At 33.8% G+C, this 20,360-nt stretch overlaps 1 protein-coding gene across 1 annotated transcript in view; it reads right to left on the bottom strand.

The window, feature by feature from the left end:
• LOC101736863 (tyrosine-protein phosphatase corkscrew) overlaps positions 1-18,502 on the bottom strand; it is a 40,687-nt gene extending 22,185 nt beyond the window's left edge. The window contains exons 1-2 of the mRNA XM_004933115.5: positions 17,584-18,502; positions 5,204-5,366 (exon numbers count right to left, since the gene is read on the bottom strand). Coding sequence (XP_004933172.1) covers positions 5,204-5,366; positions 17,584-17,738 — 318 coding nt within the window. The 5' untranslated portion in view covers positions 17,739-18,502. The remainder of the gene's footprint in view (positions 1-5,203; positions 5,367-17,583) is intronic.
• Between the last annotated feature and the right edge of the window lie 1,858 nt (positions 18,503-20,360).

Genomic DNA, 20,360 nt, shown 5'->3' with positions numbered 1-20,360 from the left:
GTTGGTAGCGAAGATTGAAAATGATAAAAAAAATATTAATGTATCATCTTAATTTTTTTACGTACACACGTAGAAGTATCTCGTGTCGCGTCTAGTATATTAAGTCTTAATCAACTACAAATGTTATGTAAACCAAATATCACTTTAAAACGTTGTAGAGCAGTTCTTTACAAAATAAATTCGAACGGATTGAAAAGTGTTACGATTATATAAAATCGATTTAAAATAAATAAAAAACTGAATCATCACATTGGGAGCAGGACAAAACATTTGCATCGACCCTGTTTTTTTTAAACAACCATTTGCCGATAGTGCGCACTCGTGAATACGAGGGCGGCACTGAAAATTACGGGAATTAACGAAGTGACACAACATTACTATTTAAAAATGTATTTTTTGCTTTTCGAAGTATTCTCCGCGAAATTTGACACATTTTTCCATACGATGGAATCAATCAATGAAGCAACCATTCCATTCGGAAGTTGGGGTCTCCAAAATAGCCGTTTTGTAGGCGTCCACAGCTTCTTCAGGTGATGAAAATCTCTGTCCACGCAATTTATTCTTTATTTTAGGGAAAGTATACAAAACATTAGGGCTTAGGTCGGGGCTGTACGGCGGATGGTCTAATAATTTTATGTTTTCTTGCTCTAAAAACTCTTTTGTTCTGTGCGCGGTGTGAGAACTCGCATTGTCGTGATGGAGGATGATGCGGCGGTTGCAGTTCTCTTTACGGAGTTCAGAAACGACCTGTGGCAAACAAATACTAGCATACCATTCTGCATTAACCGTTCTTTGTCCCTCAAGAGGAATAGTCGTAACATGGACCTTTTTTTTTGCAACACTCCGTGTACGAACAATTTTTGTTGGCTTTAACTGATTTTCGAACACCCAAACTCGTGACTGGTTTTTTGTTTCGGGTTCGTACGCGTATATCCAGGATTCGTCACCTGATACAATGTTGTATACAGCATTTGAGGATCCTGCGTGGAATCTTTCGAGAGTTCTGACGCACCAAGTAACGCGAGCCGCTTTTTACTCTTCACAGAGCGAATGCGGTATCCATCGGGAAAACAACTTTTTTTACACCTAATTGTTCATGCAAGATTATTTGTATTTGACTCATGCCAATGTCTAAAGTTGCCTGAATTTCGCGGTATGTCACATGTCGATCTTCCTCAATCAGCTTACGCACAGCATCAACGTTTTCTTGGGTGACTGCAGTTTTTGGACGACCTTGACGGGGATCATCACTGAGCTTGACACGTCCACGTTAAAACTCAGCAAACCAGCGATAAATTGTGGTTTTGGATGGGGCTTCATCACCAAATGCAGAAATCATCCGGTCAACACACTGTTTTTGTGTTATACCACTTCGAAAGTCATAATAAATCATCGCTCTTGAATTTTCTCGAGTCAACTTAGATGTGTGGACGAGCTCACAGCCCACCTGATGTTAAGTGGTTACTGGAGCCCATAGACATCTACAACGTAAATGCGCCACCCACCTCGAGATATAAGTTCTAAGGTCTCAGTATAGTTACAACGGCTACCCCACCCTTCGAACCGAAACGCATTACTGCTTCACGGCGGAAATAGGCGGGGTGGTGGTACCTACCCGTGCGGACTCCCAAGAGGTCCTACCACCAGTGAAAATTTTCTCAACGACTAAACAAGTTTGACAAAACCTCGTGACAAGACCGAGAATCTTTTTTTAAATAAATAAACGGTATTCGATTTTTAAAACCAAGGAGTTTTCAATTAAAAAGATTTTAATATGACAGGAACAGTGGAAATATTCCATTCCCGATACTTTTAGTGCAGCCTAGTACGCTTATGATTATTTTTTCAATGACAAACACCATTCTAATTATTAATAGTTTATTAAATATATAATAAAAGCTCGATACGCAAAACAGGCGTCAGAATGGAAACTAACGTTCTTTTCTATTCGAGAAAAGAGATTTTTAATTAATGTTCAGTATCGATTTTTATCCCACATATTAACCTAGAATTCACAAGCTACATATTTGGCTGTATACTTTTAACATTAATATACGATTTTTAATTAAGACTAACCAAGAGCAACAAATTAGTGATACTTCTGATGGTAGAAAGAAAAGTTGTTCATGAAGATGGATGTCACCGGACGAACCGTCAACGTTTTTTGCCGGAAACCCGTTTTATACATGAGAATCTCGCGTCGAAATGTCGTAGGAGTTTTTTGAAATCATTGTTTCGTGTGTACTGAATTCACGATATACAGGAGACCAATTATTGCAATGCTCTCGTTCATAATATAAACAACGTTACAGTTGGATGTTTAAGATAGCGGTAATACCAAATGCTTATCTACAGTATCGATGCCACTATCGTCTTTGGCACATTCGAAGAGAAGTTACTGATATTTCAAGGCTTAAGAGTAAAATACGTGTCGATAATTCGAGGGGTCATAATCTCCAAGAGCCCACCGCTCCATAGACAACTCCTAATTGAGACATTTTAAAGCAATTTACTAAATATGTGGCAAAACGCGGTCAAGCCAATTTTAGGTTACTGTTATTATCATTTCACATGTTCTTTTAGAATAGTTTTTTTTTAAATTAAATGATATTGGATTCAATATCACATAATTTTGTAAAAAAGTCTCTTAAGCGTATATATGTATTTCTCCAATAATTTAATTTTTTTTCGGAATAAATTGTTTTTCATTGTAATGTAATGTTATGCAAATATATGTATATGCGTGTATAATATTATAATAACATGTAAATTGAGTTTTTTTTTTTCTTAAATGACCTAACCCCTACGTGACGTACATTAAATTAAAAGTAACGTGGAAAATTTTAAAAAAAATTATTTATTCAAGATTAATAAGACACGGTGATATCCAAGATTGTCAAAATGTTCAACTATTTTCCTTTTTTTATATTACTTTTAATAGTTAAATTTAATTTCTGTGGTATAATGCAAGCATACTATTTGCCTGTTCTTAAGTTGAATATTTTATCTGTTAGCCAATTTTACGGGATCATTCCGAATTCTATCTGAAGCCATTAAAATATCTTATACCTTTAAACGAGCAATTCTTGTATATATATATAATCTGAATCTCGGAAACGGCTCCAACGATTTTTATAAAGTTTAGTATACAGGAGGTTTCGGGGGCGATAAATCGATCTAGCTACGATTTATTTTCAGAAAATGTTGTTTTATTCGTGTTTTCAATAATCAACTCTTCCCGACATTTAAAGACACAACAAGGTGGCGTCATCAAAAAAAACCGAACTAAGCTCGGTCATCATCTAGTTCTTATTAAATCTTTTATAACATAATCAACACTTCCAATTAATAAGAACATCATATCAGAATAATAATCAAAATGAATCCTAAGAATGAATTACCTACATACTTTTAAACAATTGATAGTAGTTGCAGCCTTCCATTTAACAAAACAATATTTGTACGCGTATAATCCACTAACAATTATTATCAATGTTTATTTGTTTAAGCTTACGTTTGGCCAGTAAATGCGGTCGACAGTACAATGGAAAACACATCGACATACTTTCCTATAATTCATCACAATAATAGTACTTGACGGTCTATTATGACGTAAAATAGATTCTAGTAATAAACACGATAGTACAAATAAGACTTTTTTCTAAAAGATAGATTGGCCGTTTATTTGACGTGTGCAGGTAGATATATTTCCTTTTGTTCGTCATCATTAGAGAAGATAAGCAATGCTACCACTCATGCCGGTCGCGCAATTAAAAAAGATGGCTATTATATTAGTAAATACCCTTTTACGCTCCGATATGATTCACTTATTTTATGAACTTTTTCCCGTGGAATTTCCAAAACTCTGTCATGCTGATATTCTTTCGGACCCCGCACTCTATTGTATGTAATTACGAATACAACTAAAATGATCACAACTTAGTCAGAAATACATGTGGCAATTAACATTTATTCATTACGATTTTTTATGGAAGTCGAAAATTAATCTAGTATCAATTGTTGCGATCTTTCATAAATGAAGGAGATAGACTATATATAATCTTTTCTGAAAAAAATTAGGGATCCTTACTAAAACTTCAGTAATGTAACCCAAGGTGTAACAAAATTACCTAAAATATTCTTTACATCGCGTGCCCTGCGAAAACTATTGATGATAGAATAAAATAATGTACTAAGACTTTGTAGAACACATTATTATTTACAAAAAGTGTCGCGACAGCATATGCCTAATTATTATAGTTATGCCGCAATAAGTGTTCTTTTATTTAAAAAAATAAAACAACGTCAAATATCGTTGAAATTTTTGTTAAAGACCCGAGCGGAGCCGGAGCGGGCCGCTTGTACATTATAATTTGCTAAAAATAGTGTGCAAATAACAAAAAACATGATAAAATTAATAAAATCATGGAAATAAACTGTAACGCTCTTGAAATACAAAGTCTATAAATGGATTTTATGTCAATGTAAAAGCAATCGTTCTGTTTGTTACATCATAATAATTGTTATGTATTATGTGTGGACTCTGAGTGATTCTGACGCTAAGCTACTGTTTCTGTAATTTCATTTAGCCTTCACCCACACGTCATAAACGACAATAATAACTGAAAAGTGTGTTTTTCATACATAAACGCGATGTTAATGTTTTTTTCCAAAATTTTAAAGGAATCTTTGAAGTGATTATTTCTGAATCTTAACGTCATTATATTGTTTGCTTAATAATAATAATTAATTATATCATTTTTTTAACAAATTATCGCTAAAAACTATAAAAAAAATTATAAAACCAATATACTGTTTATCTATAGTAATTTGTTACTCGTACCGAAATCAAAAACTTTGTAATAATACAATGACGTAACATTTAAATATATATATTGTATATTTAATTATTCAAATATATATTATGTATTATTATTTATACAAATAATGTATTCTTTTTATTAGCTTGTATCTTAAACGTTTAAGTGAAGTTTTTTATTACATTTGAGATACAAGGTAGGCCCTACTCCTTTAAGTTTGAGAAGCATCTATATAATCGGCACTTTAAAGCAGCACACCACGACCTGCCTTAGTTGGAGACGACTGACCCCTAAGTGAAATGGCAACATCTGTCCAATAAATATAAACCTTACATCATTCTGTTAGGTGTCAATTTTTAGTGGGTAAGAAAAAATAAACTAACCTGTCGTCTGATAAGGACGTGGCTAACTCGACCTCTGACTCTGACAGACAGCACGTATTCACCGGGATGCGCCTGAGATTCTCGGACCAAGAACGAACCGTTCTTCCCTTTCTCCATGATGAGGCTCTCGGCTTCTTTGGCTGACATAACACCGTGGAACCATCTGCGAAACACAATCTGCTTTAGAAATCCACAAAGAATTATTTGTAAAACAAGGTAAAGCAAGGTATATTAAAATTAAGTAATCTAATGACCCGTGGTTGTCTCCATCGTAACACCACTGCATGGATCCTAACCAATGAAACATTTAATGGACTCTGTTATTAGGTTTTATCGTGATCTTTATTTAACCCATATTGAATTCTCATTATACGATTTGGAGTAAAGCAGCTTGTTAATAACACACCGGACTTATCAATTTATGATAAATACTTAAGAACCCAAAAATGATTTAATGAAAATGAGTTACCTACTGATAATATTAAAACTTATTTTCATATACTATACTACGAGTAATCTTATAGCATTTTAGTTTTGAGATAAATTAGGTGACTGATATTCAGTAAAAATTGCAGGAAAGTTATCAGTCTGACCAGTGTTGTTAATTAAGGTGTAGACGTTCTATTCTATGTGTCAGTCAAAATTTAATAATAATTCCAGAATATCCTCATTTAAATTGTAATCCAAAACTATTTAATACGCAAACTAATCTACATTAAAGTACTCAGCTAAATATTCCCACATTTCCAGCCATGTTTTCCAGCCTAAAATTTTTTAATGGAAATTTCCGAGACCTCTCTACATAGAGAATTTCTAAAAATATCTTCTAATAGCTGCTAAAGTATTTGTAGTAAATTTTCCGTTTTTTAACACCTTTTAGCGAGAGAGCATGCTAATAAACCTAATGATGTGAGAATTTTGACTTATAAACGTGACTTAATAATTCTATCAAAAAAGTACAAATCAAATCAATTCAAAATGGCATATCGAATTGGTTATGTAAACGAATATAAATTTTAATCACTCACATCGAAAGGCTATATTACTCTAACTTTAATAAAACGGATGTGATTCATTTTAGTGTGATTCAAGTTTTGCAGATACAAGACGCACATATATCTGCTGCAAAAACGTGCGAGAATGATAAACGTATATAACACAATAATATAATCCAAAAATGACTATTGCTTGTCTACAATTATACAAAGGTTAGACTGGCATGGACAGGAATGTCTTTCAGATTATCTATATGTTTTAATTTATGATCAGAAGACAGTTTTAGAAATCTATATAGACTTACTTTTTTGTTTTATTGCTTAGATGGGTGGACGAGCTCACAGCCCACCTGGTGTTAAGTGGTCACTGGAGCCCATAGACATCCACAACGTAAATGCGCCACCTACCTTGAGATATAACTTCTAAGGTCTCAAGTATAGTTACAACGGCTGCCCCAACCTTCAAACCGAAACGTATTACTGCTTCACGGTAGAAATAGGCAGGGTGGTGGTACCCACCCGCGCGGACTCACAAGAGGTCCTGCCACCAGTAATTACGCAAGTTATAATTTTGCGGGTTTTATTTTTATTACACGATGTTATTCCTTCACCGTGGAAGTCAATCAGTCAAGAAGTTACTTAACTTGATTTATGAAAAGCATTATCCAGATTATTATGAGACAGTAGTGGAAGTTGCTAGTATGGATAGCGAAGTATATCAATAAACAACAACCGTCGCAACTGTAAAACTTACTGTAATCAAATCAGAACCACAAAACCCAATCTTTATAATCATTTCAATTAAAAAATAAAAACTAAATTATACAACACCACTGTACAAAAAAAAAACAACAGAGCTACTGAGGATTATGTAAAGATGGAAATATGTATTACATTAATTTTTTGGGCGGTCGTATAAAAAATAGAAGTTCTAATTCATTTTGTAATATCATATTCGTAACGTAATAATCTTTTCCATTTCTAATTTTAAATTAAGAACAATATCTTTTTTCTACAGTAGCGACTACCTGGCATCTTGCCAATTAGCCATCTATGTCCCTAATGATTGCGTACAGGCTCAATGCATTTTCTAAATGCATTAAACCAAACCAGATTAACTGGTAGTTACGTGCAACTGCGCAACTGTCTGTCTGTAGCTGGAAGCGAAATCGTTGGTAAAACACATCGGAAGTACGTGCGTTGATTGATTATGTAATTAGAATGCAGCTGGACCATTTCTTTTTTTGAGTTCAGAAAACTTTTTAGTTACAATATTTATTGTTAAATCACACGAGTCTATGTGTACGTACATTGGTTTGTTACGCTTCTAAATATATAACTATATATATAGACAAAAAGTATTGATAAAATAATGACTTTGGTAATTTGCAATTAAAAATTTTTTTCTCAAGAAATATGTTGGGAAATAATACGAATTTTTAACAAAAAAAAACTTCGACATGAAAATAGATTCATTAAAATCGTACAGAAAAAATATAATTTATTATTTCCAAGGCCGGGTGGAAGGCAGGAGATCACGCGGCCGATCTCCAACCCGCTGGACTGAACTAATAAAGAAAGCAACTGAGTCCACTATGGTCGAATGTACTCGAAACGCTTCGAACCGCCAGACCTAGAAGCGCATTGCCTGAAGGGAGATCCTCGGGAGCATGGGCGACCTAACGGGTGCTTCTGCATATATATCGTTAGCGCAACCACGACCACTCTGACAAGAGCGTCCGACTAAGAAGAGATTAGCTAACAAATTTAAAAAAACTTAGCCTCGATTGGCCACGAGGTCTGTTGTTCCTGAAATTCAGTGATAAAATCTACAATTTATTTCAATAAAGCACGGTATTAATAAATTAAATGAATTTAATAAACTTGCGTCTAACATAAATATATTCTAAATAAGTGATACGACTAGTCGACAAGTCGAATGGAATAATACAATTAAGCAAAAAAACATTGTTCGGTACATAGCTCAACGTTTACTACACACACATCCGCAAAGACATGTGCTCGTGTCTTTAATTGCCAACATAAAGTTTATTAAAAATTAACTTATTCTTAAGGACACTTCAAAGACTATAATATACAGCTGAACTGATACACATATGTTATCTTAGACTAATTATTTTTTGTGCAATTAACAGAATTACTAGTGGTCCCCTGGTAGTCGAAATTCGACTATAATTTGTTGAAATTACAGGTTTGCACACTATTATGATTTTACTGTGAAAGACTATTAAAGTTCTATAATCAAAGATTTCGCCAAGACTGCACTTTAGACAAATATTAATAAAGACAAACAATATTTAATCTATTCTCAATTTGACCACAGACTATATAAGCAATAAGAAAAGTTTAACAATAAACAAATAGTATGCATGCGTGTGTATGTCAAATACATGGTAGTGTGTGCAATGTTTTTTTTTATTTATTGAAATATTTTTTTAAGCTGCTTCTCTATATTCTCTAGAAGTGTGGAAAATTTCATACTCCACCGTCCGCGCAATTTTCATCAAAAGGGGTATAAAGTTTTTGCTTCATGTAATCTTATACCTTTAAACGAACAATTCTTGTATATATATATAATCTGACTCTCGGAAACGGCTCCAACGATTTTCATAAAATTTAGTATACAGGGGATTTCGGGGGCGATAAATCGATCTAGCTACGATTTATTTTCAGAAAATGTTGTTTTATTCGTATTTTCACTTTATGACTCTTCCCGACATCTATTGGCGAATAATAATACTATTTTTCTTAATTGAGGGAACCGCTTTAAAGACACAACAAGATGGCGTTATAAAAAAAAAACGAGCAAAGCTCGGTCATCATCTATATATAGATTAAAACAGAACAAAATTGCTTTACTTTAAAAAAATTTGTTTTTTTTTTTCAAAACGCAAGGTTCTTCAAAGCGATTTAATTTTCTAGCAAATTTTAAGCTATTTTTTTTCTTTTCTTTAGTGATGTAATTATTGAATCAGCCCGTATCCAATGTAATAGTATGTTTATGTGTGTATTCTTTTTCACATATTTCCTGACTCGATTACCCGCTTCATGCATTATTTATTCGGTCTTATATACAGACGATAAGTATTCGCGAGTCATACAAAAATATGCAGTAAAAATACTTGCATATTGTGGGAACGTACACATTCACGTGGACCAACGCGCATTTGCGATGAGGATGTTGGTAAAGCAAAGGATTTGTATCTTTTAAATTCCTTTCTTAATTGATCGTGTAATTGCAATTGCGATATTTACAATTCAATGTTTTCGTATATGATAATTTGACCCGACAAGCGTAACCAAATTTCAATACATTTAATTGTTCTCTATTTGTTTTTTTTTTTCATTACTATAGTTACCTTAAACGTTTTTTTTTTTTTAAATAGGTCGTAATATATTTATTGTGTACACTGTGAGTGCCTTCTCGTAATTGCAGTGTTACTGATCATTCCCGCCGCGAAGTAGTTATGAGTTCCAGTTCGAAGGGTGGGGACATCCGCTACACAAAACAATTAAGATTTTGACATAATGTTTCAAGATGCATTCAAGATGTCATCCCTGGAATCCGGGACGCACTCATTAGAGTTTCATAGCATTCGATAAAATCCGAACATACTTATTGGATTAGGTTTTCCTTCTTTTGCTGCAATACACAGAGAAGCTAGCTGGCCATCCGAACAAGCTACTACCATCGCCCGTCAATTGAAATTGGTAAACTCAAACGTAAACTACTTAGCAACATTTTCTTGAGCATACTCCCCCAAAATATAAAGAAATGGTACGTCCAAGTTGATATTGCATACTGATTTACGTTATTTATAGTTAAACAATAATTAACAATCACCTAAATCGAGTTAACAATTCAATAAGAGTCAAACAAAAAGAAACGCAGAATATACATAGTATAAAAGATTGAATAGTTTCAAACAAAGAAATTTACGTAGCAAATAGAAAAAAAAAACTGCCTTACAGAACGTAGTGAGGATAACGTTACATGAAAGACGTATCGCGAGAATTAATGAACCGCGACAGTCGAATACAACGAACACTTCCTATTTTAAACAATGAGTATATTATTGTCTGCAAATTAAACTGAAAGTGTAATCCATTACATACTGATATGGCTCGGTAATAAGGTGCGAAATAGCGTGACTGCTGACTTCAGATAATCGGTTTATTACCTGAAGCGCTGAATCTGCAATTACGATGTAACGCGAGGCATCCTCTTGCACCTTTTCGTTTCATTGTAGGTTCATGACCCATAATCATACTAAATCGGCTAATGTTTAAATTAGTATTTTTTTATTGGAAAGGCCGGTAAAAGAGCTCACAGTCCGTCGAGTGTTCAGTGGTGTTAAAGCGAAAATGTTGATAATTTGGGCTCGGGGAGTTGGCCCTTTACGCTTCCTAAGGCAATTAAAGAAAAACCAGTGTTACTTTATAATAATTGCCTATATAATAAGAAAAAATGTCCTAGTGTCTGTATTATAACTTAGTGTGTGTAGTGTGTACGATGAGCCAAACTTCATGAAGATCATAAAGATCGGAGGCCTGTGATGGGCATATCGTATGCCGCGAATAGACGAGGTCTGGAAGTCTGCGGATGTAGAAGGATGCCATCAAATGGATGACCGGCGTCAAACAGAACACCAAGAACCTAGTTAAAATAAATTGGAGAAAGAAAACTGCCAACAAATCAGACTGACAAGATTTATTGGAGTAGAAAAAGGCCCACTCGCGTAACTAATGCCTCACAAGCTATTACGAAAAACTAACTTTTTGGATTCCAATGTCATTTAGTTTAATCGACTAGGCAATGTAAGCATCGGCTTGATCCTCGTAAAATCAACGCATTAAAAAGATTTAAACATACTCAAGTCGCTAATAAGGTAAATTTACAATTGTGTAACATTAGTAGATTGCTAAACCGTCTATTCGATTTCAGTAACGAAGTAATCATGTGTATATTATATTATTATTATTATTATTATTATATATATGTAAGCTTTGTGTTGACGTTGACGTTGACAGAACCATTAATATTTGGGTATGTAGGTAGGTATCAGAAAAACATTCAACCATTTTTAATAAAACTCCTTGTGAATTAGTTTAATTATAAAAGTAAAAAGGACGATTCAAATTTGAATATAAGAACAGTAAAGCATGAACATTTAATTGTCGATTCTCTGTTTTAGGTTAGTACATAGTTATTTCATTAGTTGATATTTGTTAAGTAAAAGTTTAACTGTATTTAATAAATAAAACTCTGTTTTAGATGAAATACATAGTGTTTTGTTTTAAGAAGAAAGATAATAGATAATCTTATATATATATATATATATATATATATATATATATATGAATTTGCTGAAACGAAGATGCTGAGGTGGATGTGCGGCGTGACTAGGCTCGATAAAATCCGCAACGAGTACGTGCGTGGAAGTCTAGGTGTACGTCACATCGCCGACAAGATGCAGGAGAGTAGGCTGAGATGGTATGGTCACGTGAAAAGGAAGCCACCTGACTACGTCGGAAATTTGGCGCTACTGCTCGACCTACCCTTTCGGAGGCCTAGAGGTAGACCCAAGACAAGGTGGAGGGACGCAGTGCTGAAGGACAAGAGAGAATGCAGTGTTGCTGACGAGGATGTCGAAGACAGAGCGAAGTGGAGGAGTAAAGTCAGGAAAGCTGACCCCACCACCATGTGGGATAAATAGCTGGGAAGAGAGAGATATATATGAATTTGTGGGTTAGACTAATTGCTATTTCAATAGGATTAAGACTTCGAGCTCTCGTCTCAATATATTGCAGTGACCATGCAATAACTTTTCCATACTAAGTAAGCCGTGAAGCCTTGGGTTCGTCTTCTATTGGAAAAAAACAAGATTGTTTAAAATTTAAGACCGGAAATAATGCTTACAAAAAACTTTGATTTCGGCCTCAATATGGCCAATCATCCATTATGGCCTCGGATTGGGCATGCACTGACTGATTGCATCTTATTCACTCTTCGTATCCAATGGCATGTCAATCTTAAAATGTAAGTCTTAAAATCTAATTGGATCGTTTAAATACAATTGTCTGTGCTTAAATAGCAAAGTCGTAATAATACCAATGAGCTTATATGAATTTATGCACTAATACCTAAAGTTTAGTCATTTAGCGATAATCACACGGAACATAAAATCGCATCAATAAAATTTTATAAATTATATTAGTGTACTGTGAGTGCGTATACTGGAAAGATACATGTGTACCACAAAATAAACTGCACAAAATTCGCTCTCGATAGTTCCTAACATTATTTTCTCAATAAATATTTTATGTACAAATTGTAACTTAAAATATCTCTTCACACTTTTAGGAATGGAATATTGAGAAATCCTGTGATTTACTTACTAATCGTCAGTATCGTCTAGAGGCTATACAGCTTCTCCGAGCTGGTAGGCAAGCTGATGGGGCTCTCAGCCTGAGAGAATTTGCTCACACTTGCCCTAGCAAGAACAGTGCTTCGCTAAATCTACTACCGGATCGGAATCACGACCCACTGAGAAGATCCGGCGAGAAACTAAATGGATTTTGTCTATGAGTTAAGTTTCACGTGAAACTGTCGGTCAGATTCATCCAATCCTCTGAAAACCTATCTCAATTTATAAAATACTGGCAGTTGGGTCTTGAATCAATGAATCGGTGAACAGAATATTTATTTCCTTAAATACTCACATTAAAATTTCGCAATAGCGATAAGATATCTTGAACAATACATGTAATAATACAATAGGAATACAGCGGAAAATAAAAAGAAAGTTGATAAATGACATGGAGAAAAACACTTATAGGAAATGAAAACGTTGCGTGAGTTCAGAATTGAATTCTTGTCCAACGTGTTGGAATATTCGAATTAATTAGTATATAAGTTCACTATTAAAAGCACTTATAAACTATAACCAGCTTTAGTAAAGTAAAATATTTAGCTTTCTACAAATTTCACAATTAGAATCGAAAAATAATCTTATTGTTCAAGTACATTGTATGAGTATATGTACATCAGATTCCTACCTGCGTATTCATAATTATTCTATGAAAGGTTTTTTACTATTTTTACAATATTCCACGTCCGCTAAGTTATCGTAAGCCGCAATGAGTCAACACAACAAGAGCCGCAGTGTTTACATATCCCAAAAAACATGTGTTTCTTCGAGATTAATAACAGGATACAAAGAGATTATTTGCAAGAATGTTGTAGGTTTAAGAGCGGAAGTGTGAATAATAGTAGGTTTTTCGTGTCGGCCTCTGGACGCCGCCGATTCGACCGCCAGTTGTGGCCTCGGTCTCAATGTTTGTGTTGGTTTCGTCACACTGCCCACTGCCGCCTCAGAACCAGATTCGATTCATTGAGCTATGTGTTGAGCGGACCAAGTGTTTTTTTTTGCTAGAATTATAATTTATTTGTCTCAGGAATGAAAACGATTAAAGCATCAATTAAAGACCCCGATATGAAATTTAAATGTATTCAAAAAATATCTTGTTATCTTGTAATTGATATTTGTTGATAGAAAATTATTAAGAATATTTTTTATTGAAATTATCTTTTGTATTGGTTGTAAATCGCTGACAATCCCTTTTTTTTTTGTTTTTGATTGAAGTATCATTGGTGGCCCGGAGGCCTTTTCAGTTTCACCAGGATAGGTGGGCGAGCAAAGGCTCAGCCAGGAGGGGTGGGATTTGCTAATAGCTGCCCGAGCCCCTCCAAAGAAGACCTAACAACTCAAGAGCAGCTGCTTCTAATCCCAATTCTGATTTATAAAAATTATTCGATCAATTAAGAAAAATTACATAATAAACCTTCCATCAACAATGTTACTATTGTTGATCGAAGTAATAAACAGATTGCACTCGACATGTTTCATTTTTAATTCAGACATCATGAATAAAAATTCCTTTGAAAAAGCAAAAACTCGATTGCCGTTTTGTTTTTCGCAATAACGAATCCGAGGTGAAAAACTAAAATTTAATCAATATTTTAAGAAAATCGAATAGTTTTCTAAATTTTGTTATTAATGAAAAACATTCTGTCCTCGCACTAAAACATGTGAGAATGAGCCAGACAGAAACGTAATAACAAACATTACAAGCAAACAAATTTGTTTATTTTAAAGTTTTATCACAGGTTTACCTTCAATAGAAAAATTCCTAAGACAACAAATGTAACTAATAAAATAATTATATTAAATGTTTGTTTTCAACATATCGATGAACAAACATTAAAGCAAAACTAGTGATGTTTTTGTTTATCTATATCTTAATACGTGAAGCACTTGTACCCCTTTTTACAAAAATTGTGCAGACGAAGGATTATGAAATTTCCCACACTTATAGAGAATATAGAGAAGGGGTGCAAAAAGCTAATATTTTTCGTTAAACTATGTATTATAAATACATTAAATCAATAAAGAAAACATTACACACACTACCATGTATTTGACACAGACACGCATGTATACTCTTTTATTCATTGTCTAACTTTTGTTAGTGTTTTAAAGCCTGTGGTCAAATTATGAATAGATTAATACTGTTTGTCTTAGACGAAATTATAGAAGTATTTGACAATAGAACCATAATAATGTTCAAACTTATAATTTAAATTAATAAATATGGTCGAATTTGGACCGGTCAGCGACCACTAGTATAAAAAAAAAAGTCTTTGTAATGATTTGACAAATGTATATTAATAGTGAATAAAAAATAATAAAAATTTTGAAAAAAATATTGAATTATCCATAATATACTCGTAGCATCTCCAAAGGGAATGAGCATGGCGAACCTCAATTAAAGTAATTTGCGAATTTAAACAATAACAACAAAAAACACGACGAGCCGGTCGACGAATGCATTAAAACGAATAAGGACTATTTAACTACAACAAAAAATTAACATTCGCAATTGTGAAATGTATTGAATACTGCAAAAAATATACTGGAATTTGGTAGTGCATCCTACATTGTAACAGTTAAAAGTAAATTTCAGCCTTATGTCTTCGAAAACAGAATTCAATTCCCAATAAATTGCCGCTTATAATCTGACTCACACCATATGAGGAAAGGGGGAAAACGCATCAGACTACTTTCTTTCAAGGAAGTTTGGGTTAAGCTGTTCATGCACTAAGATTCAATGTTCTTTGCGATCACTAAAAAAAGATTTCGTATCATTATAGAATGAGTAACCCTTAATTTATGGGATTTACATCTTTTTGTGAGAAACCAGTTTGGGAGCTCAAATGCTTTCGTCATCTTTTAAAAAACATCACGGTACAACACGTACTTGCAACCGAAATCATCGCATATAAATGGTAATAAAATATACTAAGCAGTTTCAAATGAAATTTAGTAATTTTTTAAGCTATTGCATAGCTTCTATCGCGGGCCTTAAGCGCGGCGACCGAATCATGAATTCATTCCGTAACGAAAAAAACCTAACACCCCTCACTCCGCCTACCATGTAGCTCGCGTTCAACACATTCACACGTTGCGCTTGTGTAGTGTTTGTGAATAAGCGCGCTGCGTGACGTCACACTGCATGCGCACCACGAAAAGTCTACCCATCTCTCTCTCGCGGGGTCTAGCTTATGAGTGTGAAGGGGACAGTTAATGTTTTGCATTTATTAATGTTTATTATAGCGTGGTCTGTTTTATTATTGTTTTAATATTAAATTATCATTGTCTAATTAGAATTGCATAAGTTGATAAAAAATGCTATGCAATAACTTTACTGCGGCAGTTCCCGAGTGCCACACGTTTTTTTTTTGTTATGTCTAGTAATGCAAGCTAAAAATGTGTTTCTTATCGAATAAGATAGCTGGGGCTTTAATAAAGCAGCGCAAAGCTCATAAAACGAATTGTATTTGATCTCGAAATATAAATTACAATAACAAGCAGAAGGTAATTTCGAATTCAACACCGTTACAATAGCTACAAACACGATTAGTCTGTTAGTTTAAGCTTAATGAGAAATTCAATAGATATCATCATGATGTCATTAAAATACATAAAAAAAACAATAAATGAAAACGATAATTGTTGTAACATATACAGAGTGCAATCTGCTTAAATACATTAATTTAAATTTATTAATAATAAAAATGTCAATTTATGCATCCATTTGCATAAAACGCTATACAATTTGTAATTACCGTAATGTTATAAAATATTTATGACAAAGTCAAATACTGTTACGAAATTGTAGGTAGTTGTATATTGTGAACGAGATTTTCCATTCCATTGTCAATAAAGACGTAAATGAAAACAAAAATAATAAATTATTATTTAAAAAATTTCGCTACAAGTAATCAATACATAAATCAACAAATGTTTACCTATTTACAATTAAGCCGGTATCATGTTTTTAAGGCAGCCGACGAAATTAAAGCCGCGATGTAACGACAACAAAAAAATTTATGTTTTCTTTTTTTTAAAAGTCAAAATTTAAAGAAGTGGCGAAATTTAATGTTCGGAATTAATTGTCTAATTTGAAGTTACGGATTCAGAGGCGGGTCGAAGACCCTGTTTCAATTCTATACTTTTGCATAAATTAACTACTTTAATACTACTTTTCCTTTGTTTTTACCGAAAGTAGTAAGTTCTTCGTTCGATTTCATGAATTTTCACGAATGAGATTGCGTACATAAAAAATAAACGTAATTTAGTGGTAGATCAATGAACCTAAAACCTCGTTATACTTAATGAATGCTCATTAGCATTAATATTGTTCGAATATTTCAATAGGACAGAGCTGACTAAAGTGACTGAGCTGACGGGGACCTTGGTTTGTGGACAGTGTGGATACACGGTCAATCAGATTGGTTCAAATTGCGAAAGTAAACAAATATAGTACAACAACAGACTAAATATTTATTTTTTTGTATAGGAAGGATGTACGTATGTTTTGTCAGAATTACAAATATTTTGTTATCCTATTTTATTTATATGAACATTTTTTATTAATGATAATTATTATTATTATTATTACTTTAATAAATAGTTTATAGTTTTAATAGGTAATAGGATATAATAGGTTAGTAATGTATGTGTTCATGGGAATTAGTTAAGTTTGGCACATTCATATCTTTCGACATCTTACAACGTATACAATACAGCGTGCTTAAGCCATGGGAAAAAATACTTACATTGTGTATTACATAATTGATTGTTATAGGGTCCGTCTTACTTTAATTAACAAGTGTTTTGATTGCAAACAACAGAAAATTTTCGACTTAAAAAAAGCACAAAAAAAGGATACATTAAAGAAAATTGGATATTTTTGGTAATAATAAAATTATTATAATGTACATTATAAAATTTTACTTACTTTTTGAGCATGAAGGCCTTGCTCAACTCCTTGAGAACCGTGGAGACGATTGCACCTGCAGCCGGGACTGCGAGCACGGAGGCATCCATGCAGGCCGACAGGGCAGCCGGCGCCAACACTCCGAGCCGGCTCAACCTTGGATTATCTTTCGACATCACTCAAGTCTTCTCCACTAAAATATTTTTTATAAAACTTGGATAAGTCTCTCTACGTGAGTTGTAAACAAACGCGCGACCGGCCACCGCTTAGCGATCCGCTTCGCACGCGATTCGAACTACGAATGCGATTCGATCGCACGATACATAATCACTCGACCCCCTAGCTGGCTGGTTTTTATGCGGTTTTGTTTATAGCCGCAGACACGGTATCGATACGATTTTTCATTTCAAAAAATGACGTTCGAACATCAAGCTCCTCCTATTTCATAAAAATATTACTTCATCATTATCGTTAGAACAATCTCTATTTAAAATAATAGATGCAAAACTACTTTTAAAACTACGCAATTATGCATAATTTCTGACTGATAAAGAATGAAAAAAAAATCGCTTTTTGAAAACCTTAAAGTAAATTTTAATTTCTTTCAGTATTTGTAAATGAGTTTATTTACATCACTACGCGCTCAAATATCGTGTCGATAAGTCTAAATTGCTCAAAATTACTCCGCATCACCCTCGTCACCGGAAGATTGGAATTCCGCTTGGGGATGAAGGTAACATTCTTTTGGTTTGTGGTTTCGGAAATTTTAGAGTTTATTGTTTTTTTTTTTATTTCTGTTTAATATATATTTAAAAAATTGAGCTAATTTATGTAACGTTAACGGAAATTTTCGCTGCGGAAATTTTGTTTCATCTTACCAATCATAGTTACACTGAATATTTTAAATGCTGTTGCCTATGCCTTGCTCTTCATATGTGTGGAATACGGCTGACACCCGATGAAACCGGGTCAATTTTTGTGGTACTCGTTAAGAATATTGTATGCAACAATACAAACTTTAGTACGTAAATACTAAAAGGTCCACGACAGAAAAACACGGTTAAATGACAAATATTAAAAAAACTCACCACCGTAGAATATACTGAAAATTAACATAAATAAATAAATAATCTTTTTTCGGTTTCAATTATGTGATGGCCCACTCGTTCTACCATTAAATTGAAACTTTGAGGTCGTGTCTCAAGGTGAGCGTCAATTTCGTAGTGATGTCTTATAGCTTAGGTAATAATTTAGCACCAGATTAGTTGTGAGGATGTGTGCATTGGTACACATCACTAACTCAAGCGGGGTCTATTTATGGAAATAGACAAATAATCTTGAAGGGAATCGACTACAATCACAATTATAAGCAATGCAAAGAAGACACCTGAACTCTCCATACGATGTATGGACGAATAATTCCTTTTATTCTAAAACACTACAGTGGTTGGATAACCCTATATAATTTCGTCAGCTTCCAACAAACTCAGTTAAAAAATCTTGTTTTTGTCTCTCTCTTCTCTTTTTGTTGCTTAGACACGTGAACAAGGTCACGGCCCACCTGGTATTAAGTGGTTACCGGAACCCACAGATTTAAATACAACGTTAATGCTGCCACCCATCTTAAGACATGAGTTCTATAGTGCATGTTTTGCTCAAACCGGAGCACATTATTACTTCACGGCAGAAATAGGCAGGCTGGTGGTACCTATCTGTGCGAGTTCACAAGAGCTAATAAAAACCTCTCGAAAATTACCTTGCCGCATTTATGACAGACTTATTAAGCATATCTGTCTATAGCTTAAGAAGATGTATCGGAACCATTCCTGGTTTGTTCCCGCCCGGAGCAGACAGGCTTACTATACATGTAAACTCAACTATTCGGACGTGAATAAGCTGTCTAACCAAATATATCATAATCATAACACGCAATGTGTATAATAGAAACAACAATTACGGACATGGACCCGGGAACCGTTAGAGGCGTCACACTAGACAGCGACAAACTGACCTTAACACTTGCGGAAGAACTTCACGCAGAGACGTAACCAGGATTCATTAATTGCAGTTACATAATAATTACTATGTTCTATTAGGCCAGCAACGTTTGAGACCGTTATAAATGAAAAGCTCATATTTAGCTCATATTAAATAAAGCCAATATAAAACATACAGGTGGTCCCACTACCCATTAGCCCTCACCGTCAAATAAAAGTCAAAAATGGTTCTTCTATAATTATAACAAATGTAACACTTTTTCGCACATTTTCTATACGTAATAATAGACACAGTCATATATTTGAAAACCTTATTTAGATAGTAAAGATTATAATAACGATAACTCGTAAAGATTATCACGTTTTTTTTCCACATTAATAAAAATAAAACATAACAAAAAGCTACTTATTATTTACTTCAGTTTTCATTGTCAGAATACATATTTTCTCGTCGACCATATTTGTTTCTCTCGGTACGTCCCTGAGTAGATCAATCATCTTCAAAGACATTGAATTAACTGTATTCAACTCTTGAACGGTATTTGGTCTAATTCGATCCGAAAGAAACAACGGTGTCTCGTTTTGACCAACTTTCAGAACATACATTTTTTGCGTGTTATCTCTAATTTGTCTTGAAGTACTTAGAACTAACCCAACTTAATGAAGTAAAAACGTTTCTGATTGAGCGATCCACAGCATATTAAAGAAAATAGTCGTAATTTAGATAAATTAGAATTCGGTTTCTGAATTACTTAAACTTATTTAGGAATATAAATGGATAGGCATTCAGCTACTGACGCT

Source organism: Bombyx mori, chromosome 1 (genome assembly GCF_030269925.1).
Source record: "Bombyx mori chromosome 1, ASM3026992v2".
NCBI classification, from domain to species: Eukaryota; Metazoa; Arthropoda; class Insecta; order Lepidoptera; family Bombycidae; genus Bombyx; species Bombyx mori.
The sequence above is the reverse complement of the archived record's forward strand: the minus strand, read 5'-3'. Positions and strand labels throughout refer to the sequence as shown.